This window comes from Manacus candei, unplaced genomic scaffold (assembly GCF_025592945.1).
Source record: "Manacus candei isolate 608988 ecotype Guabito, Panama unplaced genomic scaffold, ASM2559294v1 h1tg000028l, whole genome shotgun sequence".
Taxonomy (NCBI): domain Eukaryota; kingdom Metazoa; phylum Chordata; class Aves; order Passeriformes; family Pipridae; genus Manacus; species Manacus candei.
In genome coordinates, this window is record NW_026138076.1 from 1451029 (window position 1) to 1478951 (window position 27923).

A 27923-nucleotide genomic window follows, 5' to 3' on the forward strand; every position below is an offset into this window, starting at 1 on the left:
AAGGTAAGGGAATAGACTATAAAAAGTGTAGAAAAGGTTAGCAAGAGGGGAATAAGATTAGGTTTCTTTTGTGATTAAAAATTTCTAGTCCTAAAACATTATCAGGTCTTTGTTGTGGGGATTTTTTTTAACAGACATATTTTAAAATTCTTAGCTACATGTTTAAAACAAGCAATAAAAGTTTTGAACAACTATGGTAAGAAAAGATTTAAATTTTTTTCTGGGATTTAGTGGTCAAAGCAGTGATATGATTCACATTTTTAGCATTCTGACTGAAATCAAATTCAGTCTACTGCTGGTGCTATTTTTTCACATGTGCCATGTTTTAGTCGGTACCTTTTTGCCTCTGGCCAGTCCTTCCCTGTGAGTGGGTTGGAAGTGCTTGGTGCCTGGCTGCAGGGCTGTGCAGAACACCCCCTGCCCTGGCCCCACCACCACCACTGCCTGTACTGCAGGCTCCAGACAAGCAATCTCTTACACATCGGTAAATGCTGAGAGTGGGTACTGGTGCATCTTAGTAGCAAAGTGTCTACTAAACAGGAAGTCAAAATCAGATACTTCAGGAGGAATAAAAACAGTTGTATTAAGTGACTTTAGTGGGAAACATAATCATGGAAGATGTAAACAAATAACCCTCTTAACTCATGTCCCAAGGATGCATTTGAATTGACAAAAACATTTGAGACATGGTAGTAATGAGAATAAACTCATTCTGTGGTGAAGGTGCTGCTCGATTATTATAAGACCAAACAAACACTTCTGTTTAAAATTGTTTGCCATATTATTCCTCTGTAAAAACTATCTTTCCTGTGTTGAAATATTTATTTTCCTTTTTATGTCTGAAAACCCTTCCTGTAATTTTTCTCTTTGTGACTCCTTCACTTCTTGTTTTATTTCACCCTCCAATTCCTGGCATTGGCTCTTTTGAATGCTGTCTCTTTATGACTTTATTCATTACTCAGCTTTGGAAATACATTGACTACTGTAACTCCATTAATTTCTTTGCATATCATTTATGTAAGATAAAATGCACAGTATAGTAATACAAATAACTGTTCTGGCTGTAATTCCCACTGAAATCAGCACTGGCCTCTCTCTTTAATGATCAGGGCTTTGTGTTTTACATATCCATAATAGGGAAGGCTGATTTATACTCATGTTGTTCCCAAATGTAGACAACTAGACTTGTTCAAGGTTTCTGAACAAGATAATATAGACAATGGTGTTTCTAAATGATGGAAACAATACCAATTCTCTTTGGTAAAGAGCCACGTAGCTGTTTTCTAGATTCCCACCATCTTAAATGCACACTAAGTGTTCAGCACTTAGTGCTTTCTTTGGCTTTATGGAATATTGAAAATTAAATTAAATTTTATGAGATAGAGTTTCTCTCTGATGTTAGCTGAGAGCCATGCTCATGCATGCTGTCTTTCGAAGCTGTGTCTACTAAAAGAGCAAATCTCATAATGTATTATTGTTAGTAAATATGTATCTTGGGCTACTCTGACACCTTTGCAGGATGGATGGCCATTCTTTTACTTTCCTTTAATTATTTTTGTTTTGGTTGAGACTAAGATGCACTTGATTTATTGTACTAGGGCCTGGGTCTTAGACATGGATGGGGTTCATACTTGCACTACATGCATCCTTTTTGTGGGGCAGATCTACAAGGGAGCTTGTAGTCCAGCTCTCTGCTATGTAGACATGTTTGTTGCCTGCGCTATAACTTCTTGCAACATATAACAGTGACAGGACAGAGTTCACCTCTCACAAAATTTGCACATGCTTGGAATTTTTTTCTTATTCTGTGTTTGAAACATTTTCTGTGTTTGTACTTCCTGTTAAGTGCTAGACTCTCACAGGTAGTGTTGCAAATAGCTTGCAGAGTAATCCAGCACCTTATTAGATGAAATCAGGAGCCTTGAAATTTGCTTGCTGCCTTATTTTACTAAATGTTTCCTATCCAAGAATATTTTTTTAGATTAGGTCAGTTGCTTCTAGTAATCTCTAAAGGGAGAAGATAGAGCATTTTGTTATTCTTCCTTAGCAGAAGCAGAATCTTTTGAATCAGTGCCAGATGCAAGAAAAGCACTCTGGACTATCACTCTGACTGCCCTGCAATCCTGGGAAGGATTTCAGCCTCTTCTCCTCTGATTTTGAATGAAGGGAAGGCTTCTGGGACAAATAACATCCACTTTCATCCTTCATCGCTAGGTCCTTACGGAGGTTCTTCCAGAGTGACTCTGTAGAAGGTCCACCCTGGACTGCCAGAGACAGACTGTAGGTTGCCTGCTTTTGTATAAGTAGCTGGTTTTATTTTCCTAAAGCTCTGTGTGGGAGTTCAGTGGGTCTGATATAGAATTGTTCCCTTTCTAACATGTTTACTTGGTCAGTGCATAGGATTGTGCTTAGCAAATGGAATGAGCAGTGTTGGAATAAAAATGCTGTGGAAGATGTCATAATACTTTGGTTGAGCCACGATGGGGTACTTGAAGTGTACACATCTCATACCTTCCCACTGTCAGAGCTGGGTTTCACAGTGACTCCGTAGAGAATAAGCCACAGCTCAGGGATACAGGATTCCCAGTTAAAAGATCCACCTGATTTCCTACATGTAGGGCATCAATTAAAACCTACTATTTTTAAGTGCAATGTTAAAGTACAGTTCTGTTAAGAAACCTTCTTTTGTGAACCACCAAGGTAGACACTGGGTCCATTTTCTATTGCTAATTTACACTTTTGGACAGTTCTCCACTTTGCACAGAAGAAAAATCAGTTTCCTTTCCATCCTTTCCACCTCTGTGTAAACTGCAGGTGGGGAGGACGAGGCAGGGCTGGTGCTTCCATCCTTGGGCTACAACATGAGCCCTACCCAGTATGGTGCGGGCAGTGGGGTCGACACCAGCAGAGACACTGCAGACAGAGGAGGTGCTTGGTGATTCCACTGTCTGGATGTGATGCTGCATGAGGGGCTGTGGAAGCTTTCATGATCACCGCTTATTAAACATTTCTGATGCCGACACAGGAGAAAGGTGAGTTCTGACTCACTGCTCCAAAGGCTGAGTGTCTCCATGGGACTGAAACGTGCAAAAGCAAGAGTTTTATTTTACTGTGTTACTAAGTCACTAAGCTGCTGGGAGATATGACTGCGTACAAGCAGACAAAGCAGATCTGCTGATTAGGCAGATAGTTTACAGCTTATTTGCTCAGTATAAGTTGCCTGTTGAAACAGAAAAAAATCAAAAAATAATAAAGTACAGTGTCTAATGCAGCCCTCCCCACCAGCTCCTCATTAAGTTCATCAGTAGAACAGGCAGCAATGCTGGTGACTGCTTTGTCTAACCTATAATGCCACATGGTATTTGTTGAATAACATGTATTTATCATCAGGTGGTCTTCATCACTGGCATTTTGAATTTGATTATCAAAAGTGTCCTTACATCTTTAAATCTCATTTGGAAGGAGAGCCACAGCCAAAATGCTAATGAGCTTGCCTTAATTGCAAACATTGAGCACCGATAAGAATGAAACTCCATCCTCTGTTCTAAGAAGTTCTTACGTGTTTCCTACTTACATTGCTTTTTATCTGATTCTCCTTCACTTCTGTTCTAAGGCAGATTAATAGGCACCTGAACAGACAAATAACAGTACTACATCTCCTTCACACCCTTTTGACAGACTTTTGAGATTGCAAAATATTTTTGGAAAATTATTATTGGAAAAAAGATTACTGAATGATCAGGTGGACAGCAATTTTTCATGCTGGAACAAACCGTTCCTCAGCACTCACATGAACACATTTGTAACTTGTACTTAAATGCTGATGGGACATTTTTTAGAATGTGATAAGTGTGAAATAGCCTGTAGTTTTATCAGTCCTGGTTGCTGCCCACTCCTGCTAAAAAAGTTTTATTGTGATCATTAAGTTGCAGGTAGGCAGTTCCTCTGGACTGTAAAATAGGAATGTTAGTGTGCAGTGATGAAAGCAAACTTTGCTCAACACCTGTCTATATATATTGCAGGTTTCAGTGGCTGCTCAGTTGATCCGTTCACTCTGTTGTCTGGGAATAAAGACGTGGTAAGTAAGAACAACTAAGACTGAGTTTTCTTCTTCTTTGAGCTTGTTTAGCTTGCAAATCTGAAGTTCTGCTTTTGCAACTTAAGGAATGGCAACAGAGAGCTAACACAGGGAACTGTAGTGGCATATGAAATGTCATTCAATTGTTAGCATTTTCACCTTGTTTTCTTTCAACTGCATTTATGTTTTAAGGAAGTGACAAAAAAATAGTTCTGAAATCAAACTGTGTTTTTTTTCCTGTGAACAGCTAGGGGGTTTTTTTATGGAATATGATAAAGAAAAAAAGCATTTTGTTAGCAGCTACCCCCCAAAAAACCCAACCAAAAACCCAGCCAGAAATAACTGCCTATAGCAAAAGAAAGTATTATTTTAACTGTTATTTGGATTGAAAAGAAGTGAGATTTTAAGTCACAGTAATCAGTGGTATTGGATACTGGAAAATGTATAGGATATTATTAATGAAACATTGGAAGGGAATACGGTCAGTTCGTGTGTTAGCATAGATCTTGTGTAAGGTCTGTGTTCCTCACCACGGCTGTGTCAGACTATTCTTGATGGAAACATTTTCTTATGCTAATTTGGTTTGATACACGGAGGTAAAAGGAATACATTAGTCTAATGTAGTTTGCTCAACTAATGTGTCAGTAGGCAATCAGCTGGTTTCTCAGTAACTTTTATTATCAGCTCTTCCATTAGATCAGTAAGTCTTTTTAATGTCATTACTTTTTCCTCTCTCTATTCTTTACTGCATGTTTTGTCTTTGGGAGGGGGTAGATCTGTTCTATTTCCTTGCTGGTGGGGTTTTTAATTTTCTTGTTGCTTTATTCTGAAAAAGCAATTGTTTTATTTAAACACCTACTAGGTATTTCAAGTAGTTCACTGATATTTCCTGGCTCTGGCTCCTCAGTGGTAGTTTCCAGTGCTTTTCTTAGTTGTGAACTCAAAAATTAATGTTTGGGATTCATCTCTCTCTGCACTTCCTTAGAAATTAGTTCTTTTTGCTATTTTGTTTCATATGATTTTTTTAGTTTTGCTATGTGTTAGATTCAGGCTTGTGAGCAATGAATTTCAGGAATCCATAGGGATAAACAGCGAGTACAATGCTTTTTTTTGTAGTTTTCAAATATCTTTTTTTTCCTTTTCTACTACATGAGTTGAAAGTTTACATCCTGGTTAAGTCTGCTAACTTATTCAAAGAAAAAGCCCCAGGGAAGTGGCTGGTGCCAGAGAAAAGACTTGCTCCTAGTAAGGCTGAATCACTGAGGGTGTTTATTTAAGTTGTTACTGGTTCTGTTGCACCTGGGGCTTTGTGGCTGCCATGGAACAGGTTCTGGGGCAAAACTATCAGCTGATGTAAAACTACCGAATGAATTTGTGCTGGCTAAGGATCTTTCTTTTTCTGTCTCTACATGATGTGCTTCTATGTTGGAAATTATATATTTTGAGGGGAAAAAGACAATATTTTTTAAAACTTTATACAAGAAAGGTTGCCATGTAGCTTGGTATTTATCCTTATGAAGTATGTGTGGTAAATATTCATATTTACTGTCATATAGTCGGATATCAGATTAGCTGATAAATCCCTTTTTAACATAAAAACCATAGCTCTATGGTGAATGATAAGGAAGTGATGTATTTTTGTAGAAAACTGAGAGAGAAGGAGGAGAGGGAGAGAGAGAAAATGGGGAAAGCTTGGCTGAACCCACAGCCTTATATGGAGCTGCTTAAGCAATCTGTAGATAGCTTAAGCAATATGTATGGTCACGTTGGCAGTTGTTGCAGTTATCACCAGTTAATTTCGAAAATACTGCTATTTTCTTCAGTACTTTTTATTTCATGTTGGTTTGACTGAGTCTGTTCCCCAGGATTGAGATTTCTTTAAGGGTTACTGGTTCCTAGCTCTTATTTCAGGCACAAGGTGGCCTTTTGGTGAGCTGTCATGGGTGGAGAGGTACGAACAATACCACCTGGGCACAAGCAAGTGGTAGTTCATTTTCTCTGTGTTAAATCCAGCTAAACAAATACATCAACAACTGTTTCTAATTTAAATCTGCAAAGCACCAAGAGTGCAGCCCTGCAACAGAGGCAAAGCTGTTACAGCCCAGTGAGTCACTGAGGAATGCAATATAGGGCAACTGTGTGACACCTAGTGTTGCTCAGATAATTCCCCAGGGACTTTAACTCTTTGAAATGCTGCAGTGAGAGAGTCAGTATGGATATAAAAACCATGGGAGACCACTTGGCTCTGACTTTTTCCTCCCTCACAGTTTATTTTAAAATTTGAATGCCATTGATTATTTCCATCTATCTCCCTCTTAAGAGGGAGAGGGTTCAGTTTCTTTTGAAGTTAGAAAGGATGTCACACATAGTTAGCATTTCCCAAAGACAAGGAAAGACTATACTTACAACGAAAGAAGCACACATGATGGTGTGAGAGGATTTGCCACAAGGTGCACCAAACGGACTGGATTACAGTTTGTGCAGGCATTAGTTTTCAGACCTTTGCAATATGCATAGCATATTGTGACCTGCCACTTTCGGGAGGAAATTAGCTCCCATTTCAGCATAGCTCCAAACAGGAGGATATCCAAAGTGCCGACGTGAATCCGGATGGGAGCTCCATGACTTCACCCTGGGTGCAGGCACCCTGGCTGGTGTTCTGCCAGCCAAGGAGGGAACCAGATGCACATCTCTGAGACACCTGGGCTGGCACAGGGATGGGCAGAGCTCATCACTCCAGCACCTCATCCAGCAATCGTGGCTGTCCCACCTCTGCACCTGGACCTGTGCGTCCAGCTGAATGCAGCAAGTTTTTGCAGTGTGTGCTGTCATTGGCCCGTTCTCTAACATGTTCCTTGGCAGCATAGTTATCTTCAGTGTTCAAAAGCAAACCACTAATAGGGTTTTCATTGTCATTTATATCTTGCATCAAGGATGTTGGTCTTTAACCCAGCGCCTGACGTCAGCCTTTCCAAAGGCACATGTGAGCTGCCAGGGAGCAATGCAGTCAGCTTTGTCACCCCACTGCTCTGCAGCACACACATCTTCTGCTGAGTCTTTTATCAAGACGCTAATGCTTGTATTTGGGCCAAGGAAGAATTCTTTGAAGGGAAAACTGTAGAATGTAGATTATCCTTGTAGCACAGCGATTAATTAACAGTAAGTAGCTGTGAGCAGGACTCCAGCAAATAGTATCAGGTGTCTCTAAACTTCTCAGCTGTTCCTTTGGACAAGAGTCAGGATCTGGAAAAAGATGACAGCTTTGGTAGTGCTTCAAGGATCTAGGTGGTTTTGCTTTCATCACTCCTTGATACCACTCACACAGAACAGGCTGTTCTAGTTAAACCTCTGTAAATCCAAATGCTTGAAGAAACGCTGTAAAGACCTCCAGTATTCAAATCTGCCTTCTCAAATCAGAGGTTGACTAGGGCTCATATGAATAACTTTACATACATACCTATACAAAAACTTCCTCCACAGAAGTGATCAACTCTCATTCTATGGCATTTGATCACATAAAGCAAAACCCATAATAATACGTGACATACCTGTGGGATCCTGAGCACCTCAGGAATATGGGAGATGCTTATGAAAAAATGCTCTGCTGAATTCTTGAATGAGTTTATTGAGGAGACACGGGTCTGTTTTTCTGGCGAAGTTTTCGAGCTCCTGTTTCTTTAGTGAATGCATCAGTTCAGTTTCCATACAATAATCATGCAGGCTGAATTTCCATACTGAGTGTAAGAGAAGAACTGTAGAAGTACTGATGGCATCTCTAGGAGTAGTGGTGTCCAGCATATTCTGTGTCTTCATGGTTGGAATTCATTGTCAATGCAATTTCACCATTTGACTTCCCAGTGCATTTTCATGATTGCATTTCACTTAAGAAGAACTTGTGCAGAGCAGTTATTTTTTTAATAGCTCTTTAAATGCTGAACATGTATAAATGAAACTCGTTTAACAAGATGGGGATGTTCTGACATAGGTGGGGTTGGTGGTTGTTTTGGCCTGGGTGAAAATGCAAGAATTTGCTTCAAGCAAATGGAAACCCTTGTTGAAACAAGCAAGAGTGACTTTCATCTATTTTAAGATCTTTGTGTATCTTGGGAGCTGCTATGGTTCTTACACCACAGATAAAGAACGTGTAAAAGCATAGATATTGCAAATGAAATTGTAGAATAGCTTTTCCTGCTAATGAGGAAGGAGAGATACTCTTTTCTTTGTGGAGTGCCAGCAAACAATACCCTCCTCTGTTAGAATAAGACATGAGTGGTTTGTCTGTGACCTTTTCTTTCCCAGGAAAAGGAAGAGGATGTGTGGCTTACTGATGTGGGCAGGGACAAAACATTTTCACCACCAGCTACATAAAGGATTATGATTAAATGAATGATTAATTATACTCCCTTAGAGTGGCTGCTGCTTGTAGCTGAACCTTGTTTATGGGAGCATGATAGTCCAGCCCAAAAGTCCTCCTGACTTTTGGAGGCTGGGCACAGGGGCTTTGTTTATGAGGAGCATAGGAAGCAAATTTGCTCACCGGTGTTTCAGAAGTGTGACAGGGTGCCAGACGTGGTGGTTGTGGGGCAGCTTTGCCAGCAGCACTGATCGACTCGTGTGGCAGAGAGGGTGGAAGAGACAGATCTGAAGGTGAGGCTTTCTTGGGTAGGGTTCACTTCTCCCATCCTTTCCACTGAGTTTTGGATGTGCTGGCTGAGCTCACCAACAAACCTAGAAAGATAGAATTATTGTGTATATTGGCTTGTCTCTCCATGATCACCTTCCCCCTCTTTCATGTCCTTCCCTTTGGCTTCCAACATTGGTGAAGTAAATACGTAGGACTCTTCTAGGCTTTGCCTTCTTTTGTACCTGGGCTAGGATCTATTAAGGGTGCTTGCACCGGTGCTGGCAGGATTTGGCCATGTGATTTATTTATTAATGTTGAGGTGCATGTCAAATATATTCAAAAGGGGTTAGGAAGGATGAGGATCAGAGGGAGATCCTACATGACGTGGGTGAGATGGACCTTGCTGCCACTAGCTCATCTTCATCTGCAGCATCAGCTGTGAGTTACAGGCACATATAGACCTGCAAATGGTCACCGGTCTCAAACTGTGCTCTTGTCCAGGCATTCAGCAAGCATCCTTCTGGAACTTGAAACCCTGGGCTCTTCCTTCACCTTGTCCAGGGTTCTCCTCTCCATGCTTCCATGGGAATGAAGCAGTAAAGGCAACAAGAACATTGTGTTCAGCTTGCATGACCCAAACTAAGCAGCGTTTAGGGAAGAACTTTTTTGCTAAGGTCGATGTATTGAATTACCAGTTTGGTAAAGGTAGTTTCTTAAATCTAGATGGTGGAAGAAAATAAAACAGTTCTCTGACTTCTTCCTGAAAGGAGCTGAAATTAATTAAAGAGAAGAAATGCCTACTGTTTGGAAAGCAGAGGAATCTTTGCTTTCATGACAGTTAAAAGTGTATGAAAATACAGATGTGAGATGGAAAGAATTTTTTTAGTTTCGTACACAAATAAAGAGTGATTTAAAAAATAATTAAGAAATCAACTTCAGAAATTAAGGAATAATTCATAAAGATTAGTAAAAAGTTGTGTTCAAAGGCAAATTGCTTATATTCCATTTCCATCTCCTTTGTTCTTAATCTTAATCATGTCTCCCACATACCCTGTTGTAAGTTGAATATAGACTGCATGTGCATTTTAATCAACACTACTTTATTAGTCACAGATCATGGCTCCCTGGCCTGAGGTAGAAAAGCCTGAAACCAATAACTATATTGGGGACTCTTCCAAACAAAACCAGAACATGGCTGGGAAAGAAGGAGAAAATCACAAAGGTAACGTGCTCACCAGTGAGTTATAGAGGTATATAAGTTTTGGGGATCCTTGGACAGGATGGAAAGTAATTAAACAATTTTTTACACGTTCTATTTCAGCAGGCAATGTGGCTTCACTTGGAAATAAAGGGGAAATTCAACCTGCATTTTCCACAATAGCCTTGATAGATGAGACAAGGCCAGAGGAAGAGGACCCGTGGGCTCTGCCGGAACTGCAGGACACTGGGGTCAAGTGGTCAGGTAGCCATTTCTCCACAAATAAATTACCTGCACTTTTTTCCCCACCACTTCTTCTCTCACCTTCTCTAAAAGTTAATGGGGATCTTATACTTAGTCAGCTAAGAAGGATCTGGAAATCATGCTGCTTACCTTCCTTAAAACACAAAGAGATATATGGAAAACAGTCCAGCACTAATATGGTTTTATATCCAGGCTCCTGTCTTTCTTTACTCAGTAGGATCACTATAAAATGAAGGGTCAATCTCAAATTTTATGAGGCTTTTGTCACATACCAAAAAACTTTTTTTTGGTGGTAAAATTAAGTAAACAAAGTACCTGCTTCTGCAGTTAAAATGTGATTAAGAACATTCTTTTGGATTTAATCACACATTGAATTCACAGCACTGTCTTTGTCTACATAGTCTCTGCTTGTGTGCTAGTGTTCCAGAGAACACTTCAAGCAAGTCCTTTATGCATAATGTATTTGTTTTGCAGAATTGGATAGAAAAGGAAAAATCATTCGTGTACTCTACGGGATAGGAAAGTTCATTATGCTGCTTGGATTGCTCTACATGTTTGTGTGTTCTCTGGATGTTCTGAGCTCTGCTTTCCAACTGGTAGGAGGTATGAAAATGTTTAAAATATTAAGAATAAACTGAATAAGATGGGAAATTTCATCTGAGCAACTTAGTTACAACTCTCACTCTTCAAGAACATTCTTCATATGTTTTGAGACAGAGATTTAGGAGTAGCTCTGATTGAAGACTGACCTTCATTTGTTTGGAAGGGCCTTTCTTCCTCAAATTCCAAAGAGCTGTTGATGTAGTGGTTATTGGCCCTGATTTCTTAGTGGTTTCCTGTTACTTTAGTGACAGTTTACATGGATACATCTGTGCATAAATCTGTCACATGTGAAAGACATTTCAACAAGTTGAAATATGAAAACTGTGCTCTTGACCAAAGCATCCAGCACTGAAATATCCCCCGAAACTATCAAAGACGAAAACTATTGAAATATATTTTTTACATTTGCCAATCTTCAAGGGTTGAATTCAAATGAGGGGTTCAGGAGTGGTTATCATATGAGTTTCTGTGGAAGTATTTTGGATTTTTGGAAACACAGAAAGCTACAGGGACAGAATTAATCAGTATTATTAAAATAGTTTTCCTTGAGGCAGTAACCAAAAATACCAAGTAATAGCATTTAAATCTACGCATATGTGGTTTTTGAGCGATAGTCTTTCCTCTGATGGTAATAGTTTTATATGCTTCTCTGCAGAGTTCAGTAAAGCTTGTTTAGTCACTGAAATGAGAGAATATAAATTTTTCTCTAACAACTGAGAAGCTGAGAGTTCAGGACCTAAATTTGGATCCCTGGGCTGCATCACCTTGTAATTTTTTTGACCAGCAAGCATGGCTATATATATGTCAATTAAATGGGTTGAATAATCTTTAATTAAACACTCTGATAATTTCTGTAGACTTTACCTTGCACTTCCCTCACTCTGGGAATATATTTTTTGTAGGTAAAGCAGCAGGGGACATATTTAAAGATGATTCAGTGCTGTCTAATCCTGTCGCGGGATTGGTGATTGGAGTTCTGGTGACTGTTATGGTCCAGAGCTCCAGTACTTCCTCATCCATCATAGTCAGCATGGTGTCCTCCACATGTAAGTCTGCTTACAGTATCTTCCTACAGATTACTCATAAATCTTATCTGGGGTGCAAACATTCCCACCCACGTTCAAGTTGTGGAAGCTTTGGGTGTAAGAATAGAGACTGCAGGAAGAGCTTTTCACAGATGTTACCTTGATATAAAATAAAATTTTAAAAATTAATAATGATAGTATTAATAGTAGTAGCAATACTAGAAGTACTAGTAATAATAGTAAGACCACAACTGCCATGAAAATCATTGGAAACCTTGGCACTGAATGCCTTAATTTTGAAATTATCTGCATAATTTTCTAATGTTAGGCAGTTACTAAACTTCATCTGTTTCTGTGGCATCATTTCTAAATTCTGCAGTAAGTAGCCAAATGCCTGGGAAAGAGACTTTATCTTACTCTGGCCCTCCAATATGTGGTGAAAAGGGATAACCATTGGCTGCAGTTTCAGTCAGGACTATGGGAGTGTCATGTTCCCATGGGGTTTGATTAAAGCAAACATTTGGATCACAGCACCTAATCCCAGTGACATCAAGGGAAGTCATGGATTCAGTGACATTAATAGAAATCTTCATTGAAGCATAGAGCTTGCTGATGATCTGATTTTCTCATTCAGTGCTTCCTTTTCTGCTTTCCAGTGCTAACTGTTCAATCAGCTATTCCGATCATCATGGGAGCAAACATTGGCACCTCAGTTACAAACACGATTGTGGCACTCATGCAAGCTGGGGACAGGAATGAATTTAGAAGGTATTGTACTTAAACACTACACCTGAAAAGTCGTTTGTTCCTTCTTTGTAGGTTTTCTTCCATTTTCCCTATCACTACTACAGCCATTCAACCTTTCTAGTTAGGAAAGTCACAAGCATGGCAATGGCAAAGGTGCAAAGCTGCCCATATATATGGCTTCATATACTTGAAGAAAAGCATATTGGGTTCCTTTAAAAGTTTTGTGGTTTTGTAAGGATCCACCATTTTTAATGATCTTACACAAGGATAAATTTTCAGCTGCTCCCACTATGCCACCCACCTTTTATTATGTCAGTTATTGGAGAGTTGTATAAGAAGTTAATATTACATTATTTTTGTCTAGTCTCCTTAAACAAGATTTCAATATTGAAGATTTTTTTAAGTCTACAGTAAGCAAGATCTGGTAACTGTAGAGAAATTATGTGTTCTGGCTGTCGAACACATAAAGTGACAGCTTTTAGACCACCACTTGACATTACCACTGAGAGAGCTTTCGCCTTGCTGGAGATGGGCAGTAAACTTGGTAGAGATAGGAGACTTTGGTACCTTGTCATCTGTGCCATACTGGACATATGAAATACTCTTCGCCAAAGTCTCTGAGGGGAGAGTTGTGGCTCCTCAGGCTTTAGAGGAGAAGATGGAAGGCAGCTGTACACCAATGGCTTGCAGGAACACATGAGAGGGCCGCAAAGCTCTCTTGCCCTAGGATTCAGGGACAACAGGTCCCAGAGGAAATCACTGGCTGAGGAATAAAAATGTGCCAAAAATGGGTGAGAGACAAAACAAATGTAGGCTCTACAGCCACTTCTTTTTTCACATGAGTACTCTTGGCAGCCTTGTGTTAAAGATCTCTTTTGCCTTTTCTAGTTTTTCTTGTTTTACTCACCTGGCTGGCTCTTTAATTGATCAACAGTGTGGAGACAACTTAATGCTCCATAGCCAAGTAGCCATCTCCTGTGACCCTGGAAATGAAATGATTCCCACCTTGAAATGGGCTTCATCCCCACTGCTATGATTTCATATCTAACTGATGTACATATTTTGTCTAATTAAAAGCAAACCTGGTTTTTAATTTCTTTTTGCAGGGCCTTTGCTGGGGCAACAATCCATGATTTCTTTAACTGGCTTGCTGTGTTTGCACTGTTGCCCATTGAAGTTATTTCTGGCTATCTTTACCATCTCACCAATGTTATAGTTGAGTCCTTTCATCTTGAAAGTGGTGAAGATGCCCCTGAGCTACTAAAAGTTATCACAGACCCCTTTACAAAACTCATCATTGAGGTAAGCTCTTTCTCACTTCAAGCAAGCTGCTTACTTGGTTCAGTCACAGCTAATCAAAATGCTCTGAACATGAGAAGGGTTCTCACTTCTTTCTCTATGTCCTTGGCTTAAAGCTCATTAGCAGATGAATTCTTCTTTTTGTTCACATTTCATAAAACCCCGGCTCTATAGTTCCTGTTTCTGTTTCCCCCACATTTCACCTTAATGATGACAGACCTAGCCAGGAGGAAGGAGAAGGCAGGTGAGGACAAATACAGCCATGTGAGATGGATGGGAAGGCAGCCTGTTGCCTAGACATGGGCAGACAGTACTAGCTGAGACAACCTGGCACAGCCAGAAAATCAGTGTAGGACCTGACATAATCGCGTGCATCTAGAGGCCAGGGGGGAAAGAACACATCTTCTAAAATGGCAGTAAATACAGTCAGGCAGTTGATTAAACAGAAAGGGAGAGATGAAGTGGTGGATGATTTGGGGAGAATGAGACACAGTATTTGGGCATGTAGAGTTGAGCCTTTTTGTCAGAGTAAACCCCCTCCTACATGTTGGGCAGATCCAGCACTAGAGATGATCATGTGGGCTTATCATGGTTGGGATTCCAAAGGGGATTGTTTGAGTAGAGCTGAACAGAAGTTTGTGATGCAAGTTGGAATAATGCATTTTTAAAATTTTTCTTCTTTTTTTTTTTTTTAAGCTTGATAAATCAGTAATAAATGCAATTGCTACTAATGATGAATCAGCAAAAAACAAAAGCCTGGTCAAGGTCTGGTGTGTAACTGAAACCAATGTGGTGAGTATTATGCTAAATTAATTGTCAGGTACCTCAGGAAGTGTATTACTGATCTTTAGCTGACATTCCTTATCATAATATTGTGAACTTAGATTTTTAAATGATGGGGGTTTTTTCAGCAGAAAAAGAATGAAAACAATTTAAGGTAGTTTTTCCTCCACTTAAACAAAGGATGGTCACCAGTGGTGACCTTGACCTGGCTACTTTCAGTACCATACAGGTCCTCACTTATCAGTACTGCTGGTTTGGAGCCAAGTCTTTCATTCCTTTCACACACACAAATGTCTTTAAACTGTGATACTACTGACTCTCTGAAAGTGGAAAAAAATCTGCAACATAGGCCAAAGAAAAGATCTTTCTGAACACCGTTTATCTACTGATCTAATAAGTTTTAGTTTTCCATATGTTAGGGTGATCTGGTGGTAGCTGGTTATTTGCAGCTTTCTTGGAAAACTGCCCTTGGAGAAAGCCTCTGTGGGGCTGTGCCCTGTTGTTCTTCACCCAAACAGCACTGCAGCTTGGAGGAATCTCTTGCCCAGATTGACACCTATGAGTATTTTGATAAACTGTGGAGCTGTGTTTGGTTTGCATTGTTCAGCTAACTAGTAATTAGAGCATAAAATATCCTTTGATTCTCTCATTAAAGTTATTAGTTGTACTTGTTGTCATGTATAGAAAAGTAATTCCTGAAGTGCTGAGGCAGGAGATACTTAAGAACACAGAGTGGAGGTTGAAATGAAGTGCCCAGCTCCTATTGAATGATAGTCTGGATGGCCAGTGAAATGCTAGCTAGGGAGATAGTGCCAGGAGCAGAGCTGTGCTCATCTGAAACTCTGCTCGGGTTACACTGCTGAGTGTTTCACCTTGGGGGGGCAGGGGGCTTGGGCAGCTGCCCAGCTGTCAGACCCCAGCCCGTGCTGAGCCCCCAAATCCTACAGAGGACAGGAAACTACTCTACGTGGAAAGTGTAGGCTGAAGGAAATGTATATTTCTATATACATGGTTTTATATTGTGCTTGTCTATATTTTGGCTGTGTACCTACTGCTCAAGGATATAGTCAAACTACAAAAACATATGAACCCCATAACAGTTTGACTTTAACTTGGTGGGGGAAATATGTTTAAAGCAAAACATAAACATTTTGATCTAATGCAGCTGCTTTGAAACTCAGATGTTTGAAAAAAATTCAGGAAGGTGAGAAAAAAGATTGTGCTGTGTTTGTAAAGGCTGACATGATGGGGAGGCTGGAGGCCAGGTGTGGGGTCACTAGATCCACTCCCATCCTTGCCCACGTGCATCAGCTGGAAGGTGTTGAGGATGCAGGTGTCTGTAGGCAGTACCCTGATTTCTTGTTCTCCATTTCTACAAAAGAAAATCACTCAAACATGTTTAAAAGATACCTGCTGTTCAACAGCATGGTTCAGAGTCCATTTGGCTGTTAGTTGCTCTCGTGTGGAAGTACAGCTCAGTCAATGAACTCCTCCTTAGTCTGCATAAGGACTTATGGACTTGGTGTCAGAATGCAGCATGTCTAGGCTAGGAATTCTTATGAGGAAGGTTTTAATGTAATATAAGTAGAAATTTAGGTTCAACTCCATAATAATAATGCAAATCATAGTTCTTGTAATTAGCTCTTAGATAGCGTTTGAACATTAAAAGGAAAGTAGTAGCAGCACTTCTGTTTCTACAGACAGGAAAACTGAGGCACAGGAAGGCAGTGCGAGCAGCTTGTGCTCATCCAGCAACAAAGGCTGCACTAGTATTGTAGCACTCTGAATCACAGCCCTGGTGTAGTACTCACAAGACCATTAACTGCTGTTGAGATGACAGTAAAGAGGTCTTTCTTGGACCAAGGAAGCTGTGGTGCTGCCTGGAAAAGTAATGTCACTGTCTTGCAACTGCAGCCTTATATGAGCCTCACTCCACTAACTGTCATCAGCAGTTAAGGTTCTTAACTATTAATGACTTGGTGCTATGGTTATTACAATGTAGAAGATTTTGGGGACATTTTAATCTTTAAATGTTGTAGTAATTGGCTTGGGTAACAGCACGATGATTTATTTCAAGAATGCAGAAGTTTCACCTTGACATTAATGTGGTGCCAGCTTACAAATCTGCCCTTAGTTGATGAATCCTTGGTTGTAGTAAAAACCTAACACTTTATATGAGCTCTTAATAAAAGGTTGTAAATGACTGAATTATCTGCTCTGTCTGGCGATCTTTAGACACTGCAGAATGTCACAGTTCCATTTCCAGAAAACTGCACAACTCCTGACTTTTGCTGGACTGAGGGAAACATGACATGGACTCTCAAGAATGTAACTGAAACAGACTATATCACTAAATGTAAGTAGTAGAATTCTTTCTTCTATGGCAATATCTTTACATATGTATATAGCTTTTTGATAGTGTTAACAGACCACTTCAGAGGTGTATCAGGAAACCCTTGCCTGCGTACGGACACATGGTACTAGTGCAGGTGTTGTCTGAGGAGCCTGTGCTCTGCTATAGCTCTGCAGCTGGAGTTACCAGCATCATCATGGTATCTGGCTGCAGATGGATCTCTTTCCATGCTCCTTGATATCAGTAATTGAGGTCTTCAGTATCATGTCACCCTCGCTGTTCAGATGGCTTGGAGCTATGGTTACTTTGCTGTAATGGTTCCTTGGATATCTCCATCCCTATGCATGCCCTGCAGGAGTTTCAATGGCCCTTCTCAGGCACGCAGCCACCTCTGGGAAAACCTGACCCACCATCCAGCTTGGAGCACTCCAAAACTTCCTCCTACCATTGTACTTCTCTGCCTTCTACATGGTCACCCAGCTCCTGCCTGCTCTGTCGGGGTGTCTGCTGTGTGTTTTATAAGCATGTCCATACAAGAACTTCTCCTGCCCCACTCAGACATAGCTTTTGTGGAGCAAGGGAGGTGGCATTTTCCCTCTTTGCATCAACCCCTCAAGCTGTGTGTGCTTTGGTCCCATTTTCTAAGTGACATGTACAAAAACCAGGACTGGGCTTAGTTAGGATCACAAGCAAAAATGTGGCTAGGCTAATTAATTTTCCATTTCTTTTTCAGGCCAGCATCTCTTTGTAAACTCAGACCTGCCTGATCTTGCCATCGGTCTTATCCTTCTGGCTTTGTCCCTGCTTGTTCTCTGCTCCTGTTTGATAATGATCGTTAAGCTATTAAACTCTGTGCTTAAAGGACAAGTGGCGAGCGTTATCAAGAAGACAATCAACACCGGTAATTATCTGCTTTTCCTGAGGATTGTTTTCAGGAATGACGAGGACACTGAACACATTTATTGATATTTCCCATTCTGGCAGATAACATAAAATAGTTTAAAGAAAATAGTATTGAATGAAAATCACTCCCCACAACCCCCCCACATTTTTTCTCCCAAGCATATTTTTTTCTTTCTTTTAAAAATCTAACAGTGAATGGCTTGATTGAGAAATGCAGCAGATTAACAGCATCAGAGACCAAAGTCCAGGCTCTGTTTCTTGATGTATAATCATTAGCTGTTAGAAATGTAACGTTCCCATCCTCAAAAGATAGCACTGAAGTGCTGAGACTGTGATTGCCAGTTCTGGCACAGAGCCTCCATGTTCCTTCCAAAGTAAGTTGTCAAAAGTTTGTAGTAATTAATGATCTTGTCCTCTTCCACTGCCTAACCCTCTCTTCAGTAGGATAAGGCAGCTTTCAATAGTGGTATTTTCTGTCTTGCCCTGTGCTCTCCAGGTTTTTTTTCAGCTTGGATCCACTGAGTGCAAATGTTGGAGTTTTTTTCACTTGGCTGCTTTTCCTGCATACTCTCTTGAATGCAGAGATTGGAGCCTGTAGCAGAGAAAAGCAGTCCTGGCATAGATCCCAGGCTATGGTTGAGGAGAAGGTTCACAGAAATGGGGAAGGCAACAAAGTGGTCCCCAAGCTCTCTTCTCTTCTCCTGGACAAATAATATGGTCTGAATTAAAAACAAGGGGGAGAAAGTAAACAGCTGCCAGTTACTGTTTATTTCATTTCTGAGCTGCTCGGTGTTCCACCGTGTCTTCCCAACTGATTAAGTTCTCACTTCTCACCTCACTCATACATCTACAGACTGCAGGGGACCATTGTACCTAGTTTTTCTAATCATCGTGTTTAGTTTTCTTTGCAAGAGTTAACAAGTAAATTTTTAGGAGATGATCTGCTTGAAACTAGTTAGAACAAACCACCTGATTTTGTAAGGATGCTCCTCAGAGCTTTCTGAAGATCTGATTCATGCAGAAGGTGCCTGGTCGCTGAAACCAAGGCTCCCAAGACACTTAGAGGGTTTTGTGTTGACCTCTGTGAAAACATTTCTGATACCTCATTGCATTACAACATGTATGCTACCCTTGGTTAGGACGAATGTCTACCTAGTCTAGTACACATCTCAAAGTGCATCCAGTGGTGGAAGGCTGGAGAAGGAGTGCAGCTAACAGAATAAATCAGAGTAGTAGGACTGACTCTGACCCCAAATTGCCATTTAAGAGAAAATAGGCAAAAAATATATATATATTTTGAGTACTTCATAGTCTTCACTAATGTGTTACTGTTACACAGAGCATTCTGTTGTACTAACAACAGTGTTCTCCCTCTATTCTTTTAGATTTCCCATTTCCTTTTACTTGGTTAGCTGGATACCTGGCTATGCTTGCAGGGGCTGGTATGACCTTCGTTGTCCAAAGTAGTTCTGTTTTCACATCTGCTATTACACCCCTTGTTGGTAAGTTGTCAATACTGTGTTCTATATCCCATGTTTTATCTTCTCTGTTTTCCCAAAGCCAACTCAATCCTGCTTCTTTTCTCACAGGCATTGGCGTTATAAGCATTGAGCGCTCTTATCCCCTTACCTTAGGAGCTAACATTGGCACGACCACGACAGCTATACTTGCGGCTTTGGCAAGTCCAGGGAGTACATTAAAATATTCACTACAGGTCAGTATAAGCCAATGCTCATTCATTTCAACTGCTAGAGCAAAAAGGTTGTTAAACATTCCCAGAATGTCACTATACAGTTAAATCTTGCTTTCATAAATTGGCTTGATCTGAGTGAATTAATTCAGAACTGAGACAGGGTGGGCCACTTAACCCCTGAGCGTGGGGTCTCTGCAGCTTGGAATTCAGTGCCCATATATCTGACAACCCTCTTAGGGTTACTGATTTCTGTAAGGTCTCTTCTCAGGACCCCGACTCAGTTCATACAGGGACTCCTGTAACATAACTGAAGGCTTCACAGCCCTTAAGCTGGCAAGCTCTCTGTCTATCCAAGGTTGCAGTGAGCATCACGTATTTTTCTCATTGTAAATGTAATCTCAGTGGATTTTATTAAATTTCTTGTTGCCTCAAACTGTTTGAAAAATAGGCAGCTTGGCTTTGGCCTCCCATTTTCCACCTGGTAAAGAACCTGGCAGCAGATCACATTTGAATGAACATTCTACATCAAAGAGGGAAAAGATAATGACGTTTCCTTTGTGAATAAGACAAATGTTTTTTACTAGCCCAAATAAATCAAGAAAATTAGTGAAGCCATTTTATTGTCCTCAGGCACGATAGAACAGATGTAATCATGAGAAGATGCTATCTTGATAAAGCTCAGATTTCATGATAACATACTGGTTTTATAATGCACTTTAAAAATAAACTTCTGTACTTTAATATTTACTTTGGTCTGATAACAGTTATAGAATGAAGATAAGGTGAGAAAGGAATGTACTCTTTTGTTCAGTATATGCTTATTCTAAGCAATTTCTGAAAGCTTTAGCAAGAGGATGTCTCTTGATGCTTATTTAAAAAAAAAATTTGAAATATGTGAATTGAATGATTATAATGACCCAGACAAAGTCCTATTCCAGGAATCTCCTCAGTGCCCTATAAACATATAGCTAAATTTCGTAAAATCCAGGTCTGTATCATTAAAAATTTTAAATAACCTCTGTGTAATATCTAATTTACACTTCCCATATTTTCACTAAAAATTATGGATGCAGAACCCAACAATGAACAATTCTCACATAGTTCCCATGCCTTACTAACAACAGAACTGTTTGCTGAGACCTGTTTGGTGTTTCAGCTTTGTTTCTGATGGACTCCATTTCTTGCACTTGGAAGCTGCATTTTAAGACTTCTCCATCTGCAGGGGGATCCAACATCCGCTCTAGGCCTGGCTGGTGTTTGTAGGCAGTGATCTTTGCAATATGTGAGGCATTACCGAGTCCTTGTTTTGTGCTAGGAAAGGCCCTGCAGTGAAATAGCATGAAAGACAAGAAACAAGAGTAGGGAGTAAGGAAAGGGAAACTATGGAGTCTGAGTGCCACTGGAAGTTATTAAAATGTCAGCAGGAGCATTTTAAAGGCCTTTTGGCTAATGAACTTCTCATATGTTTTTGCTTTCAGATTGCCTTGTGCCACTTTTTCTTCAACGTCTCTGGGATTATTCTGTTTTACCCAATACCTTATACCCGGCTGCCAATACGCATGGCCAAGACCCTGGGAAACACAACAGCCCAGTACAGATGGTTTGCTATATTTTATCTTCTAGTCTGCTTCTTTCTTTTGCCTTTGTTTATATTTGGTCTGTCACTGGCAGGGTGGCCAGTCCTTTTGGGTGTTTGCCTTCCCCTATTCATTCTTTTTATTGCTGTGGTCGTAATTAATGTTATGCAGAAAAGGCGACCACATTCGCTGCCTGAAAAGCTCCAAAACTGGGATTTCCTACCCATCTGGATGCACTCCCTAGAGCCCTGGGACAACATAATTATGGCTTCACTTGCCTTTTGTGGGAAACACTGCTGTGGCTTCTGCAAGTGTTGCAAAGTCAATGCTGAACAGGAAGGTGCCAAAGACAAGCAACTAAAAACTACAGAGGTTTATGAAAACACCATGGCAATGGCTGATGAAGAAAGAGGTGGAAGAAGAGCACCAGCTGCAGCTTCTGTTGACAAAACAGTCACAAACAACACAGCCTTATAGTAGCGGATCAACCCATATTAGCAGAAATACAGCATAGGACAGTCAGGTTCTTCAAAACTACCTTGGACTATGCACTGAGGACAGAGTGAACATTTTGTTAGGTTTCTGAAACTGGTGATACATCACTCATCAAGGAATGGAGTCAAACAAGCTTGACAGAGTCCCTAGAAAATCTGTGCTCAGTTGCAAAGCTAATGACAGATTTGCTCACAGAGGATCTACTATGAGGTACCTTCCTCCAATGCTATCAGTAGCAAACAAAAGAAATCCTGCTGCAGTCCCATGAAGAGAGAGATGAAAGGAGTGGTAATCAATTCAAACTTAAAAAACAAACAAACAATGCACTTGTAGAACAGCCTATCTAATCTACCGACTTATTCAGCAGAAGTTAATTTATAATACCTAAAAAGCTCTGGAAATTAAAAAAACAAAAGGAAAAAAGATAAATAAAAAGGGGAATCCTATTGTTTTCATTGGTCTATTTGCTGTGGTCAAAATGGAAAACGGTTTTCCTAGAGTGGACAAAATCTATTCTATATGCGTGAAGGAAAATGAAATGCTGGGGTATCGTTCAGAAGCTCTTGGAATCCTGCTCTGGTGTAAGGGTGTACATAAGCCCATTCAAAGCCCTCTCTGTTTCCTTTAACACTGGGAACAGAAGTTATAATCTTTTGTTATCTCAGGCTAAAGACCATGAAACTAATTGCTGCTCCCTCTGTACTGCGTTTAGAGGCATCGAGTGGCTACCAAAGGTTTTGATTGACTCAGGATGTGGTTGTGTTGCCATTCCTCCCTCTAGATGGTCCTCTTCAACCCTATTCACCATGTAATTCCACAACCAGAGGAACGGTGCAGAAGGAAGAACAAGTGACCAGTGTAGGGGAGGAGACAGCTGCCCCAGCCTGGGCTGATGACAGATCTGTGTTTAGCTGTGGCTCCATTTGCCTGAGCCACAAAATGATTTTTCAGAGTAGTGGTGAAGACTGGCTTTAGAGCTACAAAAGAGGGAACCTACAGAGCAGATTATGGCTAGCACGGGACATATGGTAATGTTTACTGGAGAGAAAGGGGTGTTCACCATCCCTTTGTACTCTGAACCACCCTCCTTGGAAATAATGTGAATTTTACTGGCAATTGTATGTAGCAATCCAAATCCCACATAAAATCCATAACTAATCTAGTCACTATCATGTGTAGCAAATCCATAGGTAGAGTAATACTTGGTGGGAAGCTGCTTATGCTCAAATTTTACCATTACTGATGTTTTAGTAATGCTTATGAGGTTGTTCTGAATCATGGGCTGACAAGGCATAATTTCAGTATCAGGAAAAGAGCATTTCAAAGATGCACTGTGTACTTCTACTGGCCTTCAATTGCTCAGATATTAGTGAGTATGGAATAATACCTGAAGTCCAATCAGTAATGTTAAAAAAAATAGGTGATTTAGTGTAGGCCAAGAGTCATTTAGAGCCAGTTTAAGTGGCTGAGTTTTAAATTAAATCTGTAATGGAAACACTGAGAAGACCCTTAGTGTGACGTAGCCACTCAGTGCTGCTAGAACACATTTACTTCTGAATAGCTGTTTTCTGCAGAGCTTGGAATTCAGTAGGTTGAATTTGGCTATTAGGTAAATACATACATTTTAGAAGTGGAAATTGTTTTCATTTACTTTATTAAACTGACATTCAAACTGGCAAACTATGTTGCCGAAAATGTGTTTGCAAACTGCATGCACACTGAGATTCCAATTGTTTCTGTAACTGTGAACCAGTGACAAAATGCTTAGAATCTGAGTGAATTTTAAAAATATATACTTTTGGTACAGTTCTGCTCTTTTGGAGTGTAGTAGCAAACAGCAGAGCTATGTCAAACTATTCTTTCAAAAGTTATTTTCATTGTTCTTCATGGAGTTGAAAAGAATTTTGTCAACATCTTATTTTTAAAGTTGGATTTTGATATCTTCAATAATTCTTCTTCATTTTATTCTCACAATTTTGGATGCTTTTAGAGTCTTTTTCTTTAAATTCCTGTGTGCATTTCCCATGCCTTGTTTCTTTAGGAAAATATGAGAAAAATAGTCAGAATTCTTTCCAAGTTATCTGAAGTTTCCATTGACCACTCATTAAAAGAGGAAACAATTTAGTCTACTTTTACTCATTTCTTAAGCAACATGTACCTTATTTTGCATCTTGAAGCATAGCCATCAAGAACAGTGATAATAACTGTGAGAAAGTGATTCTTACAAAAGAATCAGGATAATAATTGTCAGACATATCAGTACTTTAGGTTCCTCATTGTAACATTTCCCCTATGATCTCTTCTTGCTCCAAGTCATATTGTTCCATTGTGTTAAGCAGATTCCAACAAATATTTCTGTTTTTCACTTGACAGCAAAATATGTCTTGGTATATTTCCTCCCTTACTCTTACTAAAAGATATTTACACTTTATTTATAATTGTTGGAGTGTACAGAATTTTTCATAAGTTATAGAGAAAAAGGCTCGTGATTGTGTTATATATTACGTATTTGAAAACTATGCAATGTTTATCTATAAAAATGTAAAAAGGAACTACTGTATATTTTGTAATATAACTTCAAATTGTTTGTAACTGTGTATACTGCATATTATGGAGGCTGTTGGCTCCATCAGCAGGTTACTTAAAGATAGTTAGCAATACAGAGACAGATTTCTTGAAGTAAAGGTGTAGAAAAATGACATACTTTCATAATATGGCTTAATACACAAGGATATTGAACTCTACTTTTCTAAAAGATGTGAATTTTCTGTAATGAGAAATTTTGGAAATACAGTGTTTCTAAAATAGTTTTTTAAACTCTTAAACACTATCTTTTATTTGTTTTGAGGACAGGATATGACTTTATACTTTGTCATGAATATTCATCTTGTCTGTCCTCATGAAATGTAAAAATAAAGAGAAGTTTTAAAAAAATAAGATCTTTTCATAATATCTGTTTATATACATATCATGAAAGCTTACAGAAAAATAAGTATGCAGGCAAGTTCTAGCCTGAGCTGATGCAATGTACAAGAAATGAGGTTATCATCGAGCACTAAAGAAAAGCACCTCTGTGTCCAAATTTTCATATGAATGAGAGATTTTCATATGAAGAATAATAAACAGAATTGATCAGTGCAATTGTGTGTATCAAGATATTTTCTGGCAGGTTGCTGCAGACTGTCCTCAGTGAAGGCAAGCGTGGGAGAGCAAAGTCAGTGCTATTATGGCTACAGGGTGCATGATGAGTTATAACAAATGATCTCTATCACTGCACTAAACTCAGGTTCTCCCTGTTTTCTCTGGCAGAGTGTTTCCAAAATGCTCCTTATAGCCTGTGATGTCTGACTTATAACTGGGGAAAAAAAAAGTATCTTACTCTTTTTTTCAGTCACACATGACCTATGGAACTTAAAATTAAGCAGACAGAGAGAAATAAAAAGTACTCCTTAAATGCTTTAGAGATTATTAAAAATGACATTAGACTTCCTAACTATGAGCTCAATGGTAGCTGAGGAACAAGCCCCAAAACCAGCTGTCATTCCCAATTATACCATGCTTTAGTGAAATGAAGGTAGCAGAAGTATGTCTTGTAACACCAATATTTATGCACTATGGTGTAAACTGTCTTCTTTTGAAAAGGCGGCAAGCAGTAAGCACCCTAGGCCCATGATTTAAAACTTACAGCTTCTTACACCCATGCAGAAATACTGTAATTTATCACCCTCCATGACTCACTGTCCGTTGGGAATCAAAGCGCACCCAGGAAACACGCACGGGTTGTGTCACCCACCTTTCCATTTCCAAACCCTTTGCGGAGCTACCTGGGGCAAAGTTCAGCAACGCCTGTCACTATTTAACCACCAGCAGTCAAGTCATGGAGCGCTGTACTCATCAGAAGCCTTCAAAATGTTCAAACAATGCTTCAGCTGATTGTATAGTTGCTCATGGCGCTGTTCTCCACTCTGTTCTCCACACTGTTCTTCCTCTCTGCTTTCAAACTTAACCATGTTGTCCACAGCCCCCGCTGGTGCTCCTGTGCTTTTTTATCCTTTGCTGTGCCACATTTGTTTCCCCAGTTTCAAACTTTTGATAAGACTGCATTGAACTGCACCAGGGCTAACACTGAAGTGTTCTTGCTAGTCATAAATGCTGGTTAAATGCTTCATTGTCTCTTTCTTTATCTCACCATATAGTGGTGGGCACCCATCAGGTCCTTAGGACATCTGCTGGCTGTGCCATAGAGAAAGACTGTTCTCTGATTTACAGTGAATTATTTCAGGGTGCAGGCTGGTGTGGTACCATTGGCAGCAGCTGAACCAACACACAATAGCACAGCATCTAATTAGGTCTGTTAAAAATAGTGAGCAGTGCAGAGCAAAATTCCACTATTTCGAGAGCTGCATAAGGGAGGATACCACTCACATACCAGGGAATGTCAGACCATGTTTCGGTTGCATAATCTCAATGGGCTGTGCTTCCATGCAAATGCTTTATCTGCATTTGGATGTTTTTTCACTATCTAATGGGCACTCCTGGTGTTGCCACATGCCAGAGGCATGAGACTGTATGTGTAAACCCACTCATGATACTTTTACAGCGAACAATCTGTAATCTCACTATCTTTTTGACGATTCTGCTGCAAAGAAAACACATGATCCCCATGAGAGAACTGAGTGTTCACTTTGCATATTGGGTAGTAATCACACTGATTTCCATGGAGCTGTTCCTAAGCAGGTTTCCCCTAAAAATTGGGATCCAAATGTTTCAACAAGACAGAGAAGCAGAGCAAAGGCTAGAATTAAAGTGTCACAAACATTGTGTCTTACTCAGCACCTGATGAAATTCCCTAATTGCCATTTACACTTTTGGGGTGTATCAATATTTTTACATGGCTCAACATCTAAGGACACATTACCACGGCATAAACAGTCAGGGTAATTACAGGAGCAGATATTTTGCAACCAACATCACAGGTGGCAGACTGGGGTTTTTTACACAATGCAAAATGCATAAATTACAGGACATGCAAACAACTTATGGACCAAATGCTGGCTGCCCTTGGTGAGGCAATATGTGGCCAGAATTGACATTAGGAAAATTGGTGCACGTGTGAGCTGACTAATGCAATGGCCTCAGGCACTGGGTCTCAAATGGTTGCCAGCTGAAAGCTGGCTCTGCTGTTGCTGCGTAGTATAAACATATGGTATTGATTCTTGCTTCTTGCTTCCAGCTTCCAGCTGTTATATTACTTGAAAATATATTCCTAAAAATACCTATCAGTGCAATTTTTCTGTCTTCCTTGAAGACTGTACTGGAACAGTCTGAAATACTCCCCAGCAGAGTGGGAAGCACCTACTCACTAGGTGCAGAGCATCCTTTGGCCTGTGCTTGAGGACAGGTGTGACATAAGGAGCATTTCTAAAGAAATTGGCAGCACAGTGGCTCAGACTGTGCGCTCTTATGCTGGAAGTGGAAAGAAACTGAGTCAGAGTATGTCCTGGGGAAATCTGCTTAGCCTGGTTGCTGCCTTCGGCCAGGCTGGGAATGTCCTCACTGCCCTCAGGGCTGACACTTCTGTATGGAAAGAGGAAAGAAGAAAGAAGAAGGAAAAATGCCAAGCAACTCGTATCTCAGGTGAGACCGTCCTTTGCACCTGTGACAGCCCTTCTTCCCTCCCCTCAAATATGCCAATGCTGCTGAAACAAGGAACCCCCCAGCCGAGATTCACCCAGCTTGGGAAAAGTAAGGACAGGGAATGACATTTTATTTTGTCCCCTCCCTTCCTCCCTCCCGTTGCAAGCCTGGGATGCTGGGGCTTGAGGAATCATGGGCAGAGCAGGAATGGGGCTCGAAGAACAGAGATCCAAAATAGGCCACAACTTCCGGGAGCGGGATGAGTTGGAATTGATACTGGAGCTGACTGGCTAGTTGGACCTGATGGTTAAATGACTCCATGCACATCTCAACAGGCAGAGATCACTTGGCATTCATCATTAGCAATTTCAACACTACCTTGAATCACAGGGAAAGGAATACCTTTTACTTCCTTTGGAATAAAACAAAATGCCTGGTGAGCCTAGCAAGGCATCCTAAGCCCAGACGCATGGAGCTGGTGGTCCTTCTCTAGGTACCCCATGGTCATGGATGTGATGGAGCACCTCCTGTCCACACCTCTCAGTCAGGTAGGAGACCACCACCCATGCATTCACAATCTCAAAAAAGCCCTCAATAAGATGGGCTCAAAGCATTCACTGAAGTTGCTCAGAGCAAGAAACTCA

General features: G+C 40.2%; 1 protein-coding gene across 2 annotated transcripts; it reads left to right on the forward strand.

Annotated features, from left to right (window-relative positions):
- The first annotated feature begins 3948 nt into the window (after nucleotides 1–3948).
- Nucleotides 3949–24776, forward strand: SLC34A2 (solute carrier family 34 member 2). Of its 2 annotated transcripts, none has more exons than XM_051789845.1 (13): nucleotides 3949–4078; nucleotides 9810–9924; nucleotides 10024–10164; nucleotides 10639–10767; nucleotides 11670–11813; nucleotides 12449–12560; nucleotides 13646–13841; nucleotides 14535–14630; nucleotides 16857–16977; nucleotides 17708–17875; nucleotides 19263–19379; nucleotides 19467–19591; nucleotides 21049–24776. In XM_051789845.1, the coding sequence occupies exons 1-13, from the start codon at nucleotides 3980–3982 to the stop codon at nucleotides 21622–21624; spliced, it is 2139 nt and encodes a 712-aa protein (XP_051645805.1). In that variant the 5' UTR covers nucleotides 3949–3979; the 3' UTR covers nucleotides 21625–24776. The 2 variants fall into 2 exon arrangements, with proteins under 2 accessions (XP_051645805.1, XP_051645806.1); XM_051789846.1 differs by having other exon boundaries at nucleotides 10027–10164.
- The last annotated feature ends 3147 nt before the right edge of the window (nucleotides 24777–27923 follow it).